Raw genomic sequence first — 24,245 nt, forward strand, 5'->3', positions numbered from 1 at the left:
CACCAAGTTTCCTGTTTATTGACCCAGAGGTCTGCCTCTGGGCTCTAATGCTCGGCTCAGGTGAACTGTCTTGCCAGCCCAGGTTCTTGATGACTCATGTTGCTTGTGCCTCTAGGAAAATAATTTTTTAAAAATCTTGTCATTACTTTTGAAATAAAAACCACTTAATAGTTGTAGTACCAGTAAGACATTATGCACCACATAACTGATTTGAACAATAAGTATGTAACCACTTAAGATAATTCCTTTTAAGGACACTGCTTAATGATTTACTTTTTAAAAAAAGCTTGTATGGGTTCTGGGGACATTAGATTGGAATGAGTTCCTTTATCCAAAGCAATCCTAGGATAGAGCTTTGGTGTGATGACTTGGACCCAATATTAAGACTTTTCCTAACGTGATCATTATAGCATGGTAAAGGTAATGGAAAATTTTGAATTCAGAACCAGACTGTTCTGTTTTTTAGTAGCAATGATTTTTTTTCTCTGCACATCATGCTCTGTTTTGAATTCAGTGCTTCTTCCCAAAAGATGATTTTTGGCCCCAGTATTAATGGATATACATATTATGTTAAAGTATGTGTTAATCTTTTATGTGCTTAACTTTTTATGAGGTATTCTTAGGAGATTTTGAGGAGGGTCATTTAAATTAAAATAAGGGAATTAAGTTTTTGATCTTATTAGAAGAGGGGAATTTTTCTGGGAGGGGAAATATCTATATAATAAAAGACAGCTGGATAAAATATGTTCCTTGAGGCCCCAGGTTTTTGGTTACCATGGAATTTGGGGGTGATATGAAGGGAGCAGGTTCCCTGTTTAAAATCTCTAGGTTTCAGCAGCTACCATTCTCTGAACCTCAAAGCCAGACATAAGAGGTACACCTGGACATTGGCAGCATCCTCCTGGGGACTGATTTCTGATGCTTGTGTCATGTGCTCTTCTCTTTAGAAGTTCTCAATAATTCTGTCTGAGAATCAATTATAAAGAAGGGTTGAATTGACCATGCTTTTGGATTTCATACAGACAAGACAGGATTATTACCAGAGGCTGGTTTATGGTCCTTTATTTATCTCTGACTAGCTTTGTGACCTAGCCCAGTTTTCTAATCCATTATTTAATCCATAAACAGTTATATCTATAAAACTAAATTAAACATTTCAGCTCTAGTGTTTTTAGTTCAGCCCCTACATTTATAGTCTCATGAGAAATTTATGAGTCTACATAGTTTGTTAAACAGTAGAGGGAAATAAAGTTGAGTAAGTGCAATTTGACTATTTTATGAAAAACCTTGGAAGCTAGGAAAAAAGCATATGGACTTAACGTTGTTGGCATTTCAGAGCCCTGAGTACAGAAATGACATGATAAAAGTGGTATTTGAAAAAGAGTAGTTTGTTGGAAGTATCTAAACTATATAGGAAAGTGATTGAAAGCAAGGAATGTAATCAGTATCTTATAAATGGATGGAATCAGCTAATGTTTGTGTTGTAGGAATGGAGTGAAGACCTGTGCTTAGAAGGTAGTGTGTATATGTTACTAGACTTTAAGTTGAATGAAAATCTCTTGTAACATAATTTAAATGCTATTATTTGAATTAATAAAAATCAGAAAAGTCTTAAAGAAAAACATCAACAATTTTAGATTCAGAAATCATCATCCATAGATAGGTACAATCAGAAATCATAGGATGACTCAGAAATCACCATTCATGTATTTGAATCATTCTGGATTTTCATACAATGGCTGCCAACATTTTTTATGACACAATTACATAAGGACTGATAAATTTGTATGGTACATTGGGGATGAAAGTATGAGCTCCTGGTGGGGTTGGGGGCCAGGGGCAGCTGGGCATCCCAGGCCCTTACAGCAGATGGTTGAGGGAGATCAATTCTCAGCATTGCAGGAACCAGTCAGGGGTACCAGCAGGGAAGCTCTGCCCTAAGGAACAAGGAAAGGCCCTAAGGTAAGAAAATACTTTCCTACTAAAGACTCTGCCCCTAATCAAGAAAAGCAAGCAGAACTCTTTGAGCAATAGAAAGAAGTGTCCTTCCACCTGGCCTTACCTCAGTGACCAATCTCTTAGATCACAGGCAACTCTCTCCTTCATTTTGCTGAAATCTTTGTGCTTTCCAGTGTCCATTCTTTATTATCCTCTCAACACTTTTTCTCACTGGCAGGCCATGCTGTCTATACCACCTTTTTAAAATCATTACTGTTTTTATCTCTCATCGTAAAAGATCAAGCATCCTCTTTTTCAGGGTCTTTTGTACACCTGGCTTGTTCTTGCTGTCCACTCGATCCCTTGTGGGATGCATGACTTTCACATCCACATTGACCACCTAACTCCCTAACCTCATGATTCATCCCCATTCACATTTAACCAGTATTATTTTCTTTCTTTGGCTCACATAATTTAAAATTTTAATTGAGCTGCCAGTGGGTGGATTAATGCTGTTTGGTTGGTTTTCATTTTTATTGTTTGTTGTTATATGAAGTGAAATAGGAGATTCTTAAAGTATAGTTAGGAAAAATTTATAAGTCTAGCAACTCAATACTGAAATCACATGAAAAAACTTTTAAGAGCCCATTAAATACTAATTTTACAAACATTTTCTTTGTAGGTGGAAAAACTGGTGGATTCGTGGAATTCTTACTCTAACTATGATTTTCTTCTTTTCCCTGATCATCTATATGGGATCCTTTATGCTGATGCTTCTTGTAAGTGTTTGACATTTTCCTAAGTGTCTCTTGCTTTGTTTTTCAGCATTTATATATGACTGAAGCACGTCATAAAAAAGATAATTCAAGACTTGGTAACAGCAAATTTAGTTCCTTTAAATGTCTTCTAGTTCATGAAATGAACTAATCTCCATTAGCAAAATGGTCATTAAGTGTGTTCATCCAGCAGGCACTGAGTATGTATAATAGATACATGTCAGTGTATACAACATTGTGCCAAACATTAGATGTGGCAGAAATACACACACACACATGCACGCATGCATGCATATACACGACTTCAACATATATGACTATTGGCTAGATCCCTGACTTCAAGGAACTCAGTGAAATGGCAGAGACATATAAGTAACCATATAAGTGAATAGTATGGTAAATAGGTGGGGTAAGTCCTCTGATAGAACATGTTAGGAGAGCACAGTAGAAAAGTACCTAATCTAGTCTCAGAGGGAGATAAGGAAGGGCTTCTAGAAGAGATGATACCAAAGCTGAGTCCTGAAGACTGGACAGGGGAAAGCATGCCAAGGTGGGGACATATGGTCAAGGCATGAAGGTAATGGGAGAATGTGGTCCATTGTAGGATCTGTACGTGTGGAGGGTGTCCAGGGATGAAACTAGAGAAGCAAGTGGAAGCCACTGTGGGAGTTTTAGATTTTGTTGTGTATGAGAAGCTCAACAAGCTGTGAAGCCAAATGAGTATTTTAAACTCTTAATTTATTCATGTAACAAATGTGTCCAAAAAGCTTGCTGTGTGCCAGGCATTATGCTAGTTCTGGGGTATGATATGATGGTGCTAAGAAAAACATACCTCTGTCTGCCATCATGGAGCTTACTGTCTATAGAGAATTGATTTTATAAACATACACACACAAGAGGTCTTCAAAAAGTTCATGGAAGGATTTGTATTATTTTTAAATTATATTTTTCCATGAACTTTTTGAAATGTTCTCTTATACATATAATTACCAATGGCAATAAGCATTTGAAAAAAAGAATAATGCTGTGAGAGCAAAGAGGGAGCTGGGAGCCTTTCCAGAGGCATTGTGCCAAGCACAGGCGTTGTGATCTGAAGGTTGAATGGGTGTCATTGAGGCAAAGGGAGGAGTTTGGGGGAAGGATTGTTACAGGCAGAGGATTCATGTGTACAGAAGCCTTGATATCTGCGAAGAAGGAAGCATTAGGAGCCCAAGGTGGTGGGAGCAAGAAAGAAGTGCATTTGTTCAACAAATGTTATTAGGCACTTACTGGGTACTGGGGATGGTTTAGCAGTGAACACTGAGAGCTTGCTCTCTAGAGTGTCGTGTCCCTCTTTATTACTGTTGTTATTATTCATCCCATCTCGGGTATTTGACCTTGTCTTATGTACTCACCTCCTGGATGCTCTTGCCCTCTTAGAAATGTGTTTACTCATCTCACCTGTCTCCCACTCAGTCCTGTTCATAGTCAATAAGCTCATGGGCAATATGATACATTTTTTCTTTTACTTTATAAAAAAATAAGTTTTGAAGTGAAATTAGACACAATTAAAAAAAATCCCATCAACTCCTGAAACCACTTAAAGTGGCTCTTATAAGCACCACAAAGCCTCTTTCATTTTTTTTTTTTTTTGTCCTCTCATTAATTTTGTACTACCTTGGGGATATCAAGGTAATAAAAATGAGTAAGAAATTACTTTCTTTGTTCTGTTAATTTGATGACCTCTTAAAGTGCTTTTTATTAGAAAGGAAGAATGGATAATGGGATAGGACAGACTTAACATGAGGGCAGAGGATGTGCATCTGAAAGCCAGGTAGGCAGGCCTGGCCAGTTGTCTGGGTGTGATTCCAGGGAAGGGCTCCCAGCTCACAGTCTGCTCAGTCTCTGACCCTGCCCAGGGCTAAAATGACTACCATTGGCCTCAGTACTTGGGCATTTAAGAAGTGAGTGTGTGCAGAGCACTCTACAGTGTTGAGTGATGAGGCCTAGTGAGCAGGGAGCTTAACTAGTGTTTTGCGGATGAAGGGACCAGTGAGTGGGACCTTGAGCACCCATTGGGCTGGACAGAGGACTGTGAGCAAAGGTGTGTCAGAAAGAGGTGCTTTTCCTTGAGCACAGAGACGAGATTTTGGAGGGCCTTACAGAACTGTATGAGGAAGTTTGGGTTTCATTTGGAAAGCGGTGAGGAGCCACTGAAAATATTGGAGACCATTTGACCTATTATTCCTTTTTAGGAGGAAATTTTGATCTAAGATATTGCAGGACACCAGTATCCTAGACACTGACCTGGGCTGGTTTGGTAGACTTCCAAGTAAATAAGTTACATTTTTCTCTAAACTGTTGGGTGTGGTAACTAGGGCAAGAACTTGTGGATAAAGACTACTTTAAAAAAAAAAAAATTACTTTATTTGTTGAATATACATATTTTGGGGGTTGAACATTGAAATATGTTGATCAAGTCAATATTACTAGCATATATATTGTTACAAATCGTAATTATTCTTTATGCCTCTTATCTAATCTCTCCCCCTTCCCCTCCACCCCCCCTAATTACCCTAGATTTCTTCTCTCCTTCTGAAAGGATAATGGTTATTCTGTTAATTTGTTGCGTAGATGATCTGTCCAATGCTGAGAGGTGTGATCAGGTCCCCCAATATATATTATAGAGCAGATGCTTCTCCTGTCACTCTGAAATGGGCTTTGTGGAGAGAGGCATCCTCTTCTTTTCTTTGTCTCTGCTGGTGACTCTCCTTGTGTGAATGCACTCCAGTGGTTGGTGGACCATCTGCATCATGGTTGTGGTGTCTAGCTGCTTTCACGGCAGCCATGGTTATTGTGGCTGTGGTGGGCCACCCACGTGGAGGTTATGTTTTTGGCATGCTCCTTGGCACTGGCAGTGTGCCAGGTTCTGGGGTGTGTCTAGTCCCCTTCTCCATGCCTCTGGTCTCTAGGCAGGCCCCAAGGCACTGGCACCATGTGCCTGGTTGTGGGAGGAGGGTCCAGTCCCCTTCTCCATGCCTCAGGTCACGGAGTGGGCCTCGAGGTGCTGGCGCGGTGTGCCTGGTTGTGGGAGGGTGGTCTGGTCCCCTTCTCCATGTCCCAGGTCCCCAGGTGCACTGGCATGGTGTGCTTGGTTGAAGGAGGGTGGTATGGTCCACTTCTCCATGCCTCGGGTCCCTGGGCAAGCCCTGAGGTGCTAGCTTGGTGTGCCTGGTTGTGGGAGAGAGGTCCAGTCCCCTTCTCCATGCCTCGGGTCACTGGGTGGGCCCCGAGGTGCTGGCGCAGTTTGCCTGGAAGTGGGAGTGGGGTCCAGTCCTGGGATCCAAGCCTCCAGTTCCTAGGCAGGCCCCAAGGTGCTGGTGGTGTGCCTGGACCAGAACTAATTTCTTGTCCTTTGCTTCTAACATGGGGGAACTTCCTGTGGGAACCAGTACTTGAACTGTGTGGTTGAGTTAAATTTCTGCTTTGCTGCTGTTTCCCTAGGGAAGGCTTTTTGTGCAGCTCAGGGTTTAATGGTTGACCTTATACATACTTTCGGCTCTCCAGAGACCCAGTGGATCTGTGTTCTGTAGAATCTCTGATCTGGGCCTGAGTTTTTTCATCAAACTGCTCCCCATGCAATTCTGCATTCCCGGCCATTCTCCTCTGAGTGGTCCTGTGCTGATTGGGGGACGGATCGACTGTCCTTGCTGTGTCCCAGTGTTCTTGTGGGCCCATCTCCCCCACTGCCCGTACTCCAAACACTTCCTATGGGACAGGCCCTGTGCTGGTCCCTTGTGATGACTCACCAGCCTCTGAATGGCTCCCTTTTTTCAGTTGTTCTGGCTCCTTGCTCCTTCGTGGGTCCATGTGAACCCTATTAGTGGTCTTGCTGTCCGGGGCTGCCAAGGCCCTCTTCTCTCCTGCCACCTCCAAGTAACTTCATCTGAAGGGTGCAGCTGCAGCTTCTTCCTGCTCCTGCTCCATGCGCTCAGCAGCTCCAGCCTTAAAGCAGCCATGGCCCAAAATGCTCAGAGCAGCTTTTTCTTTCTCTTGTCATGGTTTCTCCTGCCTTCATGAACTCCATACATCTCTCCTCCTCTTCCCCTAAGCTCCAGTGACCCCAGCTTGGATGATGTTATATTTTTGTAGTTGTAAATTGGTTGATTTGTGGGAGACAGTGACGCTGGGAACCATTTATTCCACCATCTTGACTGGAACCTCACCTAAAGACTACTTTTAACCACTCTTTTATGGCAAAATTCAAAACACTTTTGATGACATGCGTGCATATTTGGATTCTGATTTTTTTAAAGAGAATCATTAACATGCCTAAAGTACTTGGGCTTTTTTTGTTTATTTTTTCTACTATGAAAGGAAAATATAATTTTATTATAAGTATTTGCTTTGATTTGGTGAGTTTAATCAGAGAAGAAAATAATTTTAAAGACTAGTTAAAGTAGATTTGAACTGTTATTGCTTATTTAAGTTTTTGTATATACATGGACACATACATATGTTATATTTATATATTTATGTACATATGTTATATGTTTATGTTAAGGGAATATGGATGATTTATACATATACATACATGCACATAGAGTTGGTACTCAATTGATATTACTGTTATGTGTTTTAAAGTCTTATTTAATGTCATAACACCAACATCAAGCGTTCAGATTTCTGTACCGGTCATCCACCGAAAAAATAGAAAATAAAAAAATAAAGTCTTATTTATATTCATATTCCTAACTAGATAATTTGTATTTTGAGTAGTATACATTGTGCCTAACTTGCATTTGCCTTATAATGTCAGCACTCAGAAATGACTAATTCAAGATAGTTTTGTTAAAAACTTACTTCTAGGAAATGGTAGCTACTATTTTAAGATGGAACTCATACTCATGTTCCTCAAAATAAAAGGAGCTTTTTTCCTTCAACCTTCTATTTATAGTTAATTGTTGTATTCACAACCTGAATCATGCTTTCTAAGTGATGCAATTACCAAAGCATATTTTGATTTAAAGGCAGATGTTAGCATATAGAGATTACTGTAAGAGGTTTTTCCCCCTAATCTTCTTGGAAATTGCTATACTAATTAAGTTTTAATTCACAGTATACTTGTATAATTTACTTTTAAATAGTGTGTTCAATTTTTTTCCCATTGTGAGAGTTGTAAAAGTGTATTAATGTTACTTTGGAATATAGATAATTTAAAAAAATCATTCCCAACCTCATCATCAACAATCAGAACCTGATTAATACTGCCATTTGATGTATTTCCTTTTGTCCTTTTTCTCTTTATGTATTAAAAACCATGGTTGTAATGATAATGTGACTAAAGTTTTGTATCCAGCTTTTGAAACTAAATATAATATCATGTTTTTGTGTTGCTCCACAGTCTGTATAACCATCACCTTTGTTAGATTCATCTACCCAATGGAACCTAATGCATCATAAATTGTCTAAACCATTGTGATATTTTTAGACTTTCAGGTTATGTTCTGTTTTTTTTTTTTTTTTTTTATTGTAAATAATACTATCCTATTCAGGATTATTTTTTAGAATAGATTCCCAAAGTAAAAATAACCACTTTTATTTGGATAACCCACAGGTACCATAGTTCTTACTCACCAAATCCAAATATGAACTTCTGTTCCATCCCCTAGCCATGCTGCACCAATCTGTCTACTTTGCCAAGCCTACTTTGGTATTGTTCTGTGTTCCTTTGTCTCCCTTAGTCCCCCAGTTTCCTCAATCTCCAAGTCCAGTTAGTTCTATCTCCTCAGTATCTCTCATACCTTGTCCTCCACCCCATTGAAGGATTGCTAAATAGAACATCAAAAAGGGATTCATATTATAAACCCATTTACTAAGCAAGTATTTAGGACACTGTGGAAAGAGAACTATATAAATTCAGTTGACTGGCCAAAGTGCCTGCAAATGTAGAAAGTTGCTTATAACTTGCCAGGTTAGCACAGCTTCGATTGACCAGCGATGTAGCTGGCTTGGGAGAACTGGCACAGCCAGAAGAATGAAAGACCGTGCCTGGTTCCTGGGTGACTGGGTAGAAGATGTTTTAACTATTTGTCCTGACAGTATCTTTATCCTTTGCAAGAATAACACAATGTACGGTTAACAATAAATGTATGCAAGCAAACTATGTATGTGATTGCTTCTTAGGGTAACTCGAGACAAAATGGACAAATTGGACAAAAAAGATTGTCTGTCTCGAGAAGGACAATCCCAGGAAATGAAGTGTAATGAGGGATAAAGCCTAGTCAACGTGACCAACCGGACGATATCTCTCAAACTTTAAACTCTGATGCCATCCCCTACCCTGGGGGATTTATTTTTGAATAAAACATGATCTTGCTTACCTCTTCGGGCCATCACTTGATTTTAGGGACATTGAATATTGTATTTTTCCACTGACATTTAGAATTATTAAAAATTGGTAGATTAAGTTTTTTGAATATATATGACAAGAAGCTGCTTTATTAAATGATTGATCACAGATGTAAACATTGAGAAATGTGTGTCAGTGTTTTCTCTTGGTTTCAGGTTCTGGGCATTCAAGTGAAATGCTTCCACGAAATTATCACTATAGGTTATAGAGTCTATCATTCTTATGATCTACCCTGGTTTAGAACACTAAGTTGGTAAGTAAACTTGAAACTGTTTTAGATATGAGAATCTGATTCCTTTCTAAAGTTTGTAAAGGAAGCATCCTGATCAGTCAGTATCCAGGCAGTTTACCTTATAGATTGATTTTGGAGAAGGATAAATAAAAATAATATAATTGAATTTTAGAAAGAAGAAAATCACCTTTGACTCCCTCACTCCAACACAACTTTTTTCATATCTCACATTTCAGTCTTTGTAGAGATATCTAATTTATATTGAATATATACACCATTCCTGTCCTTTAAAAAAACCCAAAACATTCTATTGGATATATTTTACATCCTTTATAATCATAATTTTAGCAAAAAGTTTACTAATAATCTTTTGCTTTATTTCCCCTTAGTTGGCATGAGAACACACAAAATATTGTCTATATACAAATGCATATAAAGTTAGTAAAAAAAAAAAAAAATCAAATGATTTTAACAGTTAAAGTTTATATCTTTTAAAAACTTTTCAGGTATAATTTGTAGCTATCTAGCCCAGGAAACATGATAACATAATAGTCCATATTTAACCTAAGTGGCCATGCCTTTTAATACAACTGTTTGATTTGTATCAGCCAAGGAGCCAGTGTCTTACTGAAACAGATGTATCACATTTGGGGTTTAGAATAGTCAAAAGTACTTCCTTGATTTTGGTGATAGCTGATTTTCCCTCCTAACAGGTTTTCTCATGAGTGGCAAAGTATATGGGAAATGTTAGATGGATAAAGTAATAGGAGAACGATTCCATGCTAAACCATGCAGGATTGATTCTAAGGGTAGAAAAAGAAAAGATAAACCGGGTGGGCTTCAGTGATTGTAGAAGCCTTCATAGAAGAGAGGTGATAGATGAACTGGCACTTGAAATAAAGACAAGATCTGGATAGTGAAGAGTATTCTGCTGGGAAAGCAGCATCTATCAGGTACTAGATACAGCAGAACAGATGTGGCATGTGCTACAGATGTGAAATATTCCTGGCCCTCCTGAGCAGAAGGTGCATATTAGGGAATAGTGGGCAAAAAAGTTGGATTGGTGGGCTAGGCCTTGATCTCCTTACAGAGGAGTCAAACACAGTTTCTGTTGTAGGAAAATAGAAAAATGGTAATGCAGTTGATGGGAATGAGAATACTTGCCCTTTACTTTGGCAACAGTGGGGCCTAATTCCATCCTTGGGAACCAGAGGGAAAGCACCCCTTCTGTCTTCCAGGGCTCTCTTAGCTAGCTAGGAGTCTGCCCTTCAGAGGATGAGGCCCGGAGGAACTCTAAGGCAGTGTTTCTCAGCCCTTTTCCTGGCTCACACAAGCTCCCATCAGCAAAATCTCAGTGGGTTCAATCTCTCCCTGGGGGAGGGAACATGATAGAACTGAGGGATAGGACAGATAATTTATGTAATTTTTAAAAGATTTTTCTCTAGATTTTTACCTGCTACTAGCTCCCATCCTCCATGCTGCCCCTTAAGAATCACTGCTCAACTGGAGTCCACCTGGAGCATTAGAAGAGGGGAGAAAAACGCCATGCAGGGCACCAGGGAAAGCACTGGATTACTTCTTCTTCCTTCTCTCTTCATCTTGCATAGGGGAGGTGGGGATCTGTCTTAGGACCTCTACTATTAAAAAGCATTAGATTTGTGAGAAGTTGGGAGTTCATTTTCATTGTGATCTTAATACCGTATATGTGTGTATGTGTTTGTGTGTAGTATTTTCTGCATTGTTTCCTAATTATCTCAGGCATTAGGTTTTGAGCTAACTAAAGGCATGAAACTATATTCAGTAGATTTTCATTGATCAATAAGCTGGACATTTAATTTATACAGGAAAATAGCATTTTGGTAGAATGTATCTTGAATTGGTCTTTTGATCTAGGTTTTGATCCTTGTGTCATCATCAAAATGTAGAGAATAATTCTGTTGAGTTTGAGGGGAGAAAGGGCTTCAAATATAAGAAAGCTAATTGTTTTTAAATTATAGGTACTTTCTGCTATGTGTGAACTACTTTTTCTATGGAGAGACTGTAGCTGATTATTTTGCTACATTTGTTCAAAGAGAAGAACAACTTCAGTTCCTTATTCGCTACCATAGATTTATATCATTTGCCCTTTATCTGGCAGGTAAGTTAAGGAAAATATTACGTTTCGATATGTAGCCAACATATTTTCCCTGTTTATTTTTGTTATTTAAATTCATAACATCCTTTGTTACATTTTATTCTAGTTTCTCTAATTGTTTCCCATGTATAAAGCTATTGTTTTCTTCATGGTATTAAATAGCAATTATTTCCTAATGGTGCTTAAAAAAAGTACTTGATTAATAGTCACTTCATATCTTTGAAAATTTTCTTTGCAAATTGTAGTGAAGAAACTCTTAAATATGTAGTGATTACTAACCAGATATAATTTCAAAGAAACTTAAACTTGTATATATTGCTTTATTTGTCCCAGGGAAAAAGAGCTTTCATATAGAATTAATCAGGATAATTAGTTTTTTTGACATGGCTTATTATATATGTAACTTTGTTTATAGTCTGCTATGCCACATGTTTTTTATGATTTTAGATTAAAAATTAGATGTTTAGGGTAAAGTTAGAATTAACAGATTGCTTTTCCATAAAATTTTACTGGTTGTAAAAAAAAAAAAAAGGCAAAAAACAAACAAAAAATCTAAGAAATTGCTTTTAAAATGTAATTTTTATTTTTTTAATTTGTTTTTAAAAATTTTTTTATTGAAACATACGTGATGATACATATTTGTGGGGTATAGAGTTGACTATCAGTGTTTGTGTACAGTATGTGATGATCAAATCAGGATAGCTGGCATAACATCATTACAAAATGTAAAATGTACTTTTAAAAGCCAGATTGCTGATGTGAATCCTGGCTCCATCACTTACTAGCTAAGTAAACACTGTGAAATTTAATTTTTCTGTGCCTCAGTTTATTCATAAAACACTTAGGACAGTGTCTGGCACTATTTAAATATTTGTTATTATCATTATTCACTTTTAAAGAAGGAAATAAAATTTGTGAGTTTTCATTTTAGCTGTTGATAGTTATCATTTTAGCTCCCAGGAGTTTTTAAGTAAATGAATTCTTTTCCTGTTAGTACAGTTTTGGAAATTGAATACAATGCGAGTGATTCTTTTCCATTTTTCATTCAACTAATAATATACAGAGTATATGGGGAAGCATGTTCAGTCCTTTAAAAGTATATCATTTTATTTAGTAATTATGATGATGTTTATGGTGCTCCTAATTTAATAAAACTCCTTCTGTTCCTGACCTTTAAGCCTTTAATTCCTAGGCCTTCGGATTCTAGAAAGTCAGAAAGTGAAACAATTTGAAATTATAATGATAATTTTCAGAGAATTTTGTTTGTTTTGGGTTTTGGGGGTTTTTTTTGTTGTTTTTTGTTTTTTTTTTTTTTTTTGGTGATGGGGGACTACATTTTCTAAAGGGTTTTCCTCCTTTTACATTCAGTTTTTTTGTTCAGTCCAATTTCTGAAAATATTCCATCATTTTAAAAAATTATTACCGATATATCTACAAAGTACATTTTTAGAAATAAGTATTTTAAAATATTTCTATTTTTTCAAGGGCAAAAGAAGGTATTTATTTGAAGGTAGTTGGTCCATTTTCAATTCTGATCAGTTTGAAGGATTAGAGAGGTTATGATGATTGATATCAGTTAAGGAGAACATGCTAAAGTTTAGAAGGTAAACACGACTCTGATTCTGTGTTTATCGAAGCATAGTTTTGACATTTTTTTCTTGGAAGAAACTGAGTAGTTTTTCTCACTATCAAACCTATAAGCCTTGATTTATTTTGTTAAATGTAAGGTAGATTCTGGGATAGATTCTTTCCTGTCATAGGAGAGAATATGAGGAATCTTCAAAAAATTCATGGAAGGATTCATATTATTTTTAAATTCTACTTTTGCCTGAACTTTTTGAAATATCCTTGTGAAGTATATTCTCGGTTTATATTTACAGGGGTAAGACTTCTTTTCTGGCATTGTAACCAGCATGGTGCTGATAACACCAAGGTCCAGGGTTTGATCCCTGTACTGGCAAGCTGCCAAAAAAACATAACAAAAAAACAAAGTTTACTGGTATATTGGGCAAGAAGTGCTTCATATTGCCACCCGTTATTTTAGTATATGATTATTAGATTTCACAATAATTGGGTAAGAATTTCAATTTAGTAAGTTTCCATTGTAATAAATTTGTCAAATGTAAACATAAACACAAATACTGTTTATAAGTCTTGGAATTATTAAGAGCATTATATTTACTAAAGTTATTATAATACGGTTTTGAGAAATTTTAAATTACTCTTGAATCTTGCTGATATGAATTTATGGAACCACACATCTGTTATGAATTTATGGAACCATGCATCATGACTCGAGAATCAATAGAATCTGAGCATTACTTTCTAGCCTTGTAATTCTCAGTAAGTTAATAAAGCTCTTTGTTTATGTTTCTTCATCTACAAAGTGGAGATAATAATAGGTATTTATATCATAGGGATGTTGGAAGGATTAAATGAATTATTATTATTATTATTATTATTATTTTTTTTTTTTTTTGTCTTTTTCGTGACCGGCACTCAGCCAGTGAGTGCACTAGCCAGTCCTATATGGGATCTGAACCCGCCGCGGGAGCGTCGCTGCGCTCCCAAGCGCTGCACTCTCCTGAGTGCGCCACGGGGGTCGGCCCAGGATTAAATGAATTAATACACATAAAATTCTTAGGCGAGAGCCTAGAACATAATAAGTGTTCAATAAATGTTAGCTGCCATAATAGTTATTATTGATTTTTGTATTATTAAGAGACTGAAAACATTCTGTACATATACTTGATGAGTTAACATAGCAAATAAATTCTATTCAATTGGAATTCAAGATTTGTTTCCACGTCCACATATTAGCAAGGGACTAATTCATTTAATTAACATAGGAGATGATTATTGAATTTGTGCCATGGAATATATTAGGCATTTTGGAGATTACAAGGTTGTTTCCCTCAAGAAACTTACTTGAAATTCTTAGTATAAGAAAGTAGGAGAGATGGCATATGAGTGAGTAGCTAAAATATGCCTAGACATGATATAGAATATTGGCTTATTTGGGCTTCAAAGAATCTTATCCTTCGTACCAAATTACAACAAGCACATGTTTTCTTGTTCTTGAACAGGTTTCTGCATGTTTGTACTGAGCTTGGTGAAGAAACATTATCGTCTGCAGTTTTATATGGTGTGTATTAACCATTACTCTGTAGTCACTATATGTAATAAAAACTCTTACCTTTGTTTTTTTTTTTCCTGCTAGTTCACGTCTTGCCTGAATGTGAGGGGTATTTCAATTTTGGATGGCCATTAAATATAAAACATTGAAGTTGAAAAGTTTTTGAGGATTTTAAGATTTTACCTGTTGTCAAAGTTTCCTAAAAACTTTTTCTCTGGCCATTTTCAAAGACTGTAAAATTAAAATAAAGTATTTGAATTCCTTAGAAATTTAAAGAGTTTTCATAGTCTCCTGGACAATTACTAAGCCTGGGAAAAAATCTACTGTATTGTTCTGTGGCATGTAACTATGTTTACCTGATCTTATCGTGAGCAGAGCATGTATTTTCTTGGTAGTTATAGTTAGTCTTAGAATTGCATAATTCTTCTTGGCATAAGGTATTTTATTTGGTGTATCAAAGTCTATGTTTTGTGAAATTTATCACTGCATATGATGAACTTTTCTTATTTTCTTAAATTGTAACTAATAAGACTGTATAATGCAATGTAGTTTTTAGATCTGTGAATTCATGTATTTGTAAAGCTTGTTTTAGATTTGGAATATATTTCCTATTCTTTATTCTTTGCTGTTCTCTGTTAAGATGTTCTGCTGAGCATTATTGCTGGGAAATTGTAGTGTTTCTTACATTTCTAATTTCAGGGGGTCTGAGAGTGAAGAGGAAAATTGTTAGTGAAAATTTAGAAATAACCAAGACAAATTAGAAATAGTAAAATCACCTATGAAAATATAAATTATGCCTATTGGACAAAAATCATTTATGCATTTTGAAACCACTAGGATAAATTGTATCTTTTAAGCAGATAAAATAGAAGAAAACAAAACAACCAATATAAAATATTGTTTAATGAAATGGAAAATAGGTTTATTAAAAATAAATCAAAATCCTAAGAATTTGGAATGTCATTTTATAAATTCTAATCAAAATTGTAACACTAGTGTATGGAAGCATTAGCTTCTTTTTGTTCACATTCTACTCATACTGATTATGCTAAGAGTCATTAAAGTGGCATTTCTCGGGTTAGATGGAATTGATGAAACACAAAGGTCTTGGAAAATTTGAAATTGAATACTGTCATTGAATAGACCTGTGACTATTTCAAGTATAAGAGTATGGAGTTGAAGGGCAGTTGAAAGCTGCTGGTTTGAATCATTAGAGGTTAGAAATAACTCTTCATGAAGAAAAGTTACTGTAATAAACTCTAAAAGAAAAATAGTTTTTAGCATTTTTCATAACTGCAGAGTGCAGCCAGAGTAAAATGTTCTTCTCTAAATGCCGTAATAACACTATAAATTTTTTATTATAATTTAAATCCGATTCAGGATTATGGTTTTTTTTTTATACATGTTTTTAAATTTATTTGTGTATCTCGATATTATTAACATTTCATTTGTGTATAAATTAAGATTACTTTGTTAAATGTTTTCATTTTTCTAAGGTTCCAGTAGGTGACAAAATGAATATAATTTACTAACAGCATTTATTTTGAATGACCTTATCTTACAAGTTTTGACCAAAAGTCATGGCTGAAATTTGTGTTTCAAAATTACTGTTGCTTCTTGGCTGCACTGATCAGTTGTGTTCACTAATTTTTATGTTGTTGGGCTATTAACAGTTCGCATGGACTCATGTAACTTTACTGATAACAGTTACTCAGTCACATCTTGTCATCCAAAATCTGTTTGAAGGCATGATATGGTAAGGGAACAGAATTATGCTGCTTTATATTTAAGTTGTAGCACTTTTAAAGCTCTTGAACATTGGACAGTGTCTTACAGATTTCTACTAAAACGTACTATTTGTTGTTCCTCTATTCCATTAAAATATATTACTGAGTTTTCCTTAGTATTTAACAACCTGAGACAAAAATGGTACATTAACAACTGGAAACCTTTCTTATGCAGGTTCTAGATAAAGTCCAGAGTCCCCAGAAAAGCCCCAACAATTAATTACATTTCAGGTGTAAGCCTTAATGTGGCTTTTTACAAAGGATAGACTTAAGAAAAGAATATATTTACGTGGAATGCAAAAAGAATAGGGAAGTTTGCTTGTCAGTAAACAGTGTGCCAGATATGCATTTTTCTCTAGGTGAAAGTTGGCTAGGTTCTGCTTTGCTGTTATGTAGGAGTAGGTTTCCAAATTTCAGGTGTGTGGAGTTATTTGCTTTATGGCAGTGGCTTGCATTTTCAGAATGCATTTTTATTAGTTAAAAATTAGTTCATTTTTAAAAAACTTTTTCTTAGTTAAAAATTACTTGGAGTAAAGAAAAAGGTTAAGACTTTTTAAAAATATGACTATATTTTCCCCACAGTCATTTTAAAGCTATTAATTAAAATCATTTATAGTTGATGGGTTTTATCAAGATAAATTTTATTCCCTTGACTGCTTCATGTTTTTTACTGTGTGTGTGTGTAAATAATTGGAATAATTTTAAGATTGTCTTCCATACACAAACTTTAAAGTCATGGTGGGACACTTACTGAAGCAAGTAGGTTCTGTACAACTAATAGAGTTTAATGCAGTCATAAGCTATACCCATAGAAAGAATTCAAATTGATAATTTTTTTCCTGAAAGAGAATTTATATTAAGAGCTTAGTATAAATTTATCAGATTATATTGTCTAAATAACTGACGCATTTTCATTTTAAAAGGCCGCTTTTTTAAAGATAAACTTTCAATCTGACTTTCTTTTATTTTTTAAATTATAACTTGTTCTGCATAAAATTAAAATTTAAATGTCCATATCTATAGTAATTGATAATTTAATAATTTCCTTAGGAATATTCACTTAGTATGTTAGTTTATTTATAGATTTTGCTCTGCTAAATAGGTAAACTTGGTTGTTATTTATTTCCGATGTTTTGGCAAGTGTTACGTTCTGGACTAGACTGCAGTGTAATCCAAAGTGTTGTTACATTGGTTCATTATGAGTCATAACCTGTATAAATATTTGCCACTTAATCGTGGGCTTTTTCCTGCTGACTTTTTTTTTTTTTTTTTTTTTTAAAGGTTCCTTGTTCCAATATCAAGTGTTATCTGCAATGACATAACTGCTTACCTTTTTGGATTTTTTTTTGGAAGAACTCCATTAATTAAGGTAGTGGGAAAATATTACAACTAAGCCACCACCATAACCTTTAAAAAATAGCCACTGGAGAATATTTCCAACAGCTTGGTGCTGTTGCGCATTTTTGATTTCCGAGGTACCTTGATTTTCCTGAGCTGCATTTATTTAGCCACAGCGCAGGAGCAGTGAGCCGTATTTCCTAATAATTCCATCTGGATTCTTCATCAGATATTCTATTGGTTCTTTGATAAGGGTTTGACTCCCTCGGTTATCCTGTCTCTTGTAAAGGTCCGTTTCATCTTTCTGCTGGTTTCTGCATGTTAGCCAGTTCTTTTTTATCCCCTTTCCCGGCAGCCCTATAAACAAGCCTTTCCTTGACTCTGCTTTCCCCTCAAGTGTCTCTTCCTCTATCCCCTCCTTTACTAACCTCTCTTAGAGAGTAAATTATACCATTTTCACATACTCATGTCCATTTGTAAGGCTTTTACATCCAAACTCATTTCAAAGAAACATTTTAGGGCCCTACAATAAAATACTGATAAAATGCAAGTAGTAATAAAAGGTTAAGACAAGGGAAAGGAAAAATACACATCAGCAGACCATGTTGTTTTGCCTTAGTTTTGGTTCTATTTAAGGGCAAGGGAGAAAAGAAACAAACCAATTCTTTTTAAGCTTTTTTCTAAAACGGATTTCTGAAAAAGAGCTTTCAGGTTGTGGCTTTAGATAGGATTCACTCAGTTCACATATTAGGCAAAGACTTTTATAAAGTTCCCATAAACACAAAGGTACTTCAAAAAGTTTTGAGGAAGATAGAACTGAAAGGTAGTATGATTCTTTCCGTGAGCTTTTCGAAGTGCCGTTGTATATTACTTGGCTATGAGAAGGCAGTTTTGAAGGGATTGTGACAATTGTTCAGATTTTAAAAAGAAGTTGGTTCAGAGTAGTATGCAGGTAGCTTAGCATCCCAGAGAAATGGATGGACTGACTGTCCTTTAAAAAGCCCTCCATAAACTCTCTTCCCCATGGGATTCCAGCACACAAAAGTTCTGGGCTTAGGAAGCCTTCAGAAAGGCTGTTAGAGCTGTAGAGGAATCTCATCGACTGATTTTGAACATAGCTTTCTAGGGAGTTTACCAGGCTGGGTTAGTTGTGTAATATACCTGAATAACTGAGCAGTTAACCCCTAAATCAATATGATATGAATCAGTTCAGTTTGATAAGCTATCTTTAAAATAATCAGTGGGCACTTTTGAGTTTGAGTCCACTCCTACTTCATGGCAATAATACCAAACTATCCTAGGAGAAGATATATTCATCCCTTCTCTAAGGCAGAATTGTTATTAGATTTACTAAGAAACCAATTTGGGCTAAATGTTTGGGTTTTGTTCTTTATGAATATCAGGACAAAAGGTGTATAAAGAGCTCATGTAGCTTAGCCTATAACCCATTTCTATCTTCAGAAACTCCCCTCTGATATTTGGCTTCTGTCCCTGTTCCACTGAAATGATCATCACAAAGGCCGTTAATCATCTGATGACCAAACCCCTACACGCATCTCACTCCTTATCTTATACGGCATCACCATCTACTCCTGAGTCTTTTCTCCTGCCTCTGCATTACCAAGTTCCAGACTTTCCAGATTTTCCTTCAGCTTTCTCTCCCTGAATGCCTCATTGACTGGGATCAATAGCCTGAATCTGAAACAAATGGTATCTATTCTTAGAAGCACAGCATGTTCCTTTCTTCCTGGAGACAGACATAGATTGTGAAAAAAGGGAGGACAGTATATGAATACTTGAGGAGCAAATACAGTATTTGGGGCTGTGGAGTATTTTGTCATTTCAGAAAGAGGTCTGTTGTGAGTATAGCATATTAGGAATATATGAAAATCTGGCTTGTTGCCATCTCCACATTTTGTTGTGCTCATTTTATTTTTGATTAGTAGCAGGTCTATACTGACCATGTGTACTTGGAATGAATATTTCTCTTCCTTACTCCAACAACTCATTTTTATCATCATCATCATCATCATCACTACTACCAACTATTATTGGGGTTTATATATATAAACACAAAAGTCATGGGATGATTATTTCAGTTTATAGTTTATTGTCCTTTGAGAGAAAAACAAATTGAGGCTATTTAAAAGGAACAAACAGATATTCACAGCATGCCAAATGTTTGAGGGCCTACTACATGTTAAATGCTACTGGAGAGATTTGCACACATAAATCAGGAATATAGAAAGAAAAGGGTTTTAAACCATTCCAGTAAGAAAAAAGTAAAGAGAGATGTACAAGGTATTGAGGGAACTCCTTGAACAGAGTTTGCAAATGTATTGTGTTTTGTGAGTGCAGTAACTCTTTTAAATTTTATTCGGCCTTTTTTAGTTGTCTCCTAAAAAGACATGGGAAGGATTCATTGGCGGTTTCTTTTCCACAGTCGTGTTTGGATTCATTGTGAGTTTTTCTAGGATTTTTATTTTATATATATTTTGAAAAACTGTACTAAGTTTATTAGTCTATTATAAGCCTAAAAAAAATTAAAGTACAAGATGCTAGCAACATATTTGAGATCTACTTAAGCAGAATTGATTCTGTACTCCCTGTAGCTCTCATCCTGTCTGCATATCAAAATTACTTGGGGAGCTTAAAGTCTATGCCCCATTCTTATCCCAGGCCAATTAACTCCCCCAGGTGATTCTAATGTGCAGTCAGGCTTGAGATCCACTGTTGTGTTTTGGTAGTTTCTAACAGCTGTTCTGCCTTTTGGAGGACACAGGTGCTGGGACAGGTGGTGGCTTTGAGTAGTAGCAGAGAATCCAAATAATGTGCAAGAGTTCTGCTTTCTTAACACATGGTAGCCACTTGGCTCAGTGTGTGGTCACTGCTGTGAGCCCAACTTGCAGGATGAGTCTGTTAATTATAAGTAATTAATGTTCACTTTTAGCCAGAATTAGTGGATATTGTTTGTCTTAAAAAATTAATGTACAGTTAGGGAATTTAGGTTTTTATTAAGAGTTGTCTAGTGAGAATCAATATGGGTACAGTGAAATGGCTGGATATAAGATAAATATACAAAAAAAAAAAGCTGTTAATTTAATTACTGTTAATTTTTTAAGAGTTTAGTGCAAGAACATTGTAGTTATATTCTATATTCAAATATAGAGTAACCAGTAACAACATGAAGCTTTGAAAGAGAGCAGATATACAAATAAATGGAAATGTGCCATGATTCTGGATGGGAAAACCACCACAATTCTAACATTTAATTTATAAATTTAGTTTATTCTCAATGAAAATTTCAATAGAATTTGGTAAAATTATTCCAAAGGTTTTGTGATGGAATATTGATGTTAGTAATTGATAAATAGAGTAATGAAAAACGATCCAATCCCATTTAATGTTTATACATTACAAAGCAAGAATAATTAAAATATTAAGTAATACTATAAGAATTTGATATTATTAAAGACTAATTTGCAATACTACAGGAGTAGTCATATCATTGGAAGAAAATAAAGAGCCACCCCACAGAATGTAATGTATGACAGAATAATGAGAGAAATTATATATTTTTTTAAGTAGATGGTTTTGAGGAAACTGGTTGGAAGTAAAATCAGTTTATATCCATAGTGTTGTTTGAATTTCTGCCACCCATTCTTGAGCAAAATAATGGGGCAAATGTCTGCAAGAGAAAAGAAAAAGAGAACAAAGTGTCGTCTAGCAATTTAAATTTATAATAGGGTATTTTATTTTATATATCTTCTACTTCTGTGGCTGAAGACAGCTAGTTTTAAAACTTGCAGTGATGTGGCCAGGGAAAGAATAATTTAGTCAAAGTTTTCTGGGTTGGCTAAGAACATTGGTGTTTTTCACCTGTACTATTTTGTACTATTTTATTAGTAATTCTCAATTACTGGTTAATTATTCTTTGATGAAATTATTCTAAGCTTGTAGGCAATAAACTTCAGTCCTTTGTTCTTCTGTACCTTTACATTTGTGGTCACACAGACATTACAGCCTCACTGATTTCAGAAACTTTTTTTTCTAAATGTCTTCTATGTCTTTTTTGGGGGACGATTATGACCATCTAACTTTGAAAATACATAACAGTATCTGGCATTCTATCTCTAGCCTTTCTGACACAGTACTTAAAATACATATATTTAGTCAATGTTTCATGAACTCTTGCTTTGTTATTCAGGTTGCCTATCTGTTGTCCAAATACCAGTACTTTGTCTGCCCGGTGGAATACCGAAGTGATGTAAACTCCTTTGTTACAGAATGTGAGCCCTCAGAACTTTTCCAGCTTCAGAGTTATTCACTTCCTCCCTTTCTAAAGACAGTGTTGAGACGGGTAAGAGTAAAAGTTCTAGAGAAACATGGTTAGGGATCCTCCAGTCTAAAGATTAAGCTTACTTTAAAAGTGGGATTCAGATTTTTACAAGAAACCAATTTTTGTAGAATTTTTAATTCTGTGGTATAGAATTGGTTTTAGTGTCTGCTTATCGACAATATATTTTATCCTCTTGTGATTTCTCTTTCTTGAACTTAGAATGAGTATTACTATTGCAAACCAGTTGTGTACTAGAGGTTTACTTGCCTAATGGCTTAAATACTGATGGTAATTTATCTTGTATTTGTTTTGAAGACATTTTTCAATATTCCTTAGATTTTTACAAATCAAATGGATTAGAATGGGTTTCACATGTTACTGGTATGAACTGACTCAATACTTAATTAAAATTCAATTCAAAGAGCTTTTGATTTTTAGAGGACATTCATTAGTACAGAAAACTGCTGCTTCTAAAAATCAGTTTTTGAGGGCTGCTGTATAGCTCAGTTTGTTAGAATTCAGTCTTATAACACCAGGGTCATGGATTCAGATCCCTGTACTGGCCAGCTGCCAAAAATAAATAAATAAATAAATAAATAAAAACCAGTTTTTCTTCCAAAAGCACATTGCTACTACTGAAAGGCATTTTTGAGGTCTAGCACTCAAGCATGTTGACATGCTCTCCAGTAGAATACTCTGGATCTGTGTCATCAGGACTGATGGGTAGTTGGTTAAAATGGTGAATCAAATAGTCTTGTGTGTGTGTTCTTGTGTATGCATGCACATGTGCACGTGTGTGTATCTGAAACATTTTATTTTTAACCAAAATTTATAAATTTTGAGAAGCAGGTTGTCCAACAAATTATTTCTCTCCTTGAGTGTTCAGTTCATGAACTTCAAGAATTTTTTCAATGTCCAAGCCATCTGTTACCTTCTATAAAACTTTTGATGCTGCCAACCCCTAATTAGGAGCAAGGCTGTTGCTTTGAGAACAAGTCTAAAAATTGGTGTTCTCAGACATTTTTCTTGAACCACACCTATTATGCACCATCTACAATTTGTAGTTTCAGTTTTTTTAAAGGAGAGCAAGAACTCAGAATTTACAAGATAATTTGCAGAATTCTTCTCAGTTTTTATGATCTCAATTTTGGTAGTCTTATTGTGTTTCCACAGCATTCAACTTAGTTTTATGAGAAAAGGCCAACTTTTCCCTTATTTCATCATATAAAATTAAATAAGGTGAATAAAATACAAAATTAAAATAAATTATATAATTACAAATACAAAGTACTACTGGTAAAAAATACAGATTTAGAAATTAACTCAACTGATTTTTGGTAAGCCTTCAACTGTTGTGAAAGTTTCTAGAGGAACTACAACGTAGCCTACCAGCTGCAAGGTTTCAGTGTGCCTGGTGCCTGTCTGGAGGTTGACAGAAGCACAGAGAGTGCTGGCTAGTCGAGGACCGTACAGAGAGCTTACAGTATATTTTTCTCTCATGATCCTTAAAGTCTGTGAAATTAACAAAAATGTGGTATTTGCTTGACCTACTATTTATATCATGGTTCTTAGGTTAGGTGGCATGCTCAGGTACAATTTTAATGCAGTTAACCCCAACCCTCCCTCCCGCCCTTTCTCCTATTTAGGAAACAGTGAGCTTGTATCCTTTCCAGATACATAGTATTGCGCTTTCAACGTTTGCATCTTTAATTGGCCCATTTGGAGGATTCTTTGCCAGTGGATTCAAAAGAGCTTTCAAAATCAAGGTGTGTGTTTATATTCTTTATTACATTATTAGAGAACATAATTAAAGAATATAACTTAGTTCAAATTTGGTTCACTATTGTTCTACATTAAGCCCCTAGGCAAATAAGTTTTATGTCCTATTTGTTCCAGTCTCACAGAAATGCTGCCTGGTTGATTTGGGTATTTGATTTCATTCTTTCTTGTTAGGTTTGGGTCTTGCCATGTTAATACATTTTAAAGTATCATGTCAACTTCTTTTATAGAAATGGCATGTGTCCCTTAATGTTGGGATAGACACAGAATCTTGTTCTGAGGAGTGCTCATCCAAGAGTGCAGCCATGAATTGTCTGAAGTTCAGTGTTGCCAGTCTCACTTGAAGGGACATGCAGAAGAGCCTTTGATGCAGCTGTCTATTCTGCTAGATCAGG

General features: G+C 35.6%; 1 protein-coding gene across 1 annotated transcript in view; it reads left to right on the forward strand.

Moving 5' to 3' along the window:
- Window positions 1-24,245, forward strand: part of CDS1 (CDP-diacylglycerol synthase 1) — a 52,049-nt gene that overhangs the window by 21,957 nt on the left and 5,847 nt on the right. The window contains exons 3-11 of the mRNA XM_063108497.1: window positions 2,621-2,717; window positions 9,261-9,358; window positions 11,335-11,474; window positions 14,558-14,616; window positions 16,281-16,363; window positions 17,676-17,763; window positions 20,124-20,192; window positions 21,940-22,092; window positions 23,718-23,837. Coding sequence (XP_062964567.1) covers window positions 2,621-2,717; window positions 9,261-9,358; window positions 11,335-11,474; window positions 14,558-14,616; window positions 16,281-16,363; window positions 17,676-17,763; window positions 20,124-20,192; window positions 21,940-22,092; window positions 23,718-23,837 — 907 coding nt within the window. The remainder of the gene's footprint in view (window positions 1-2,620; window positions 2,718-9,260; window positions 9,359-11,334; window positions 11,475-14,557; window positions 14,617-16,280; window positions 16,364-17,675; window positions 17,764-20,123; window positions 20,193-21,939; window positions 22,093-23,717; window positions 23,838-24,245) is intronic.

This window comes from Cynocephalus volans, chromosome 9 (assembly GCF_027409185.1).
Source record: "Cynocephalus volans isolate mCynVol1 chromosome 9, mCynVol1.pri, whole genome shotgun sequence".
In the NCBI taxonomy this organism is placed as follows: Eukaryota; Metazoa; Chordata; class Mammalia; order Dermoptera; family Cynocephalidae; genus Cynocephalus; species Cynocephalus volans.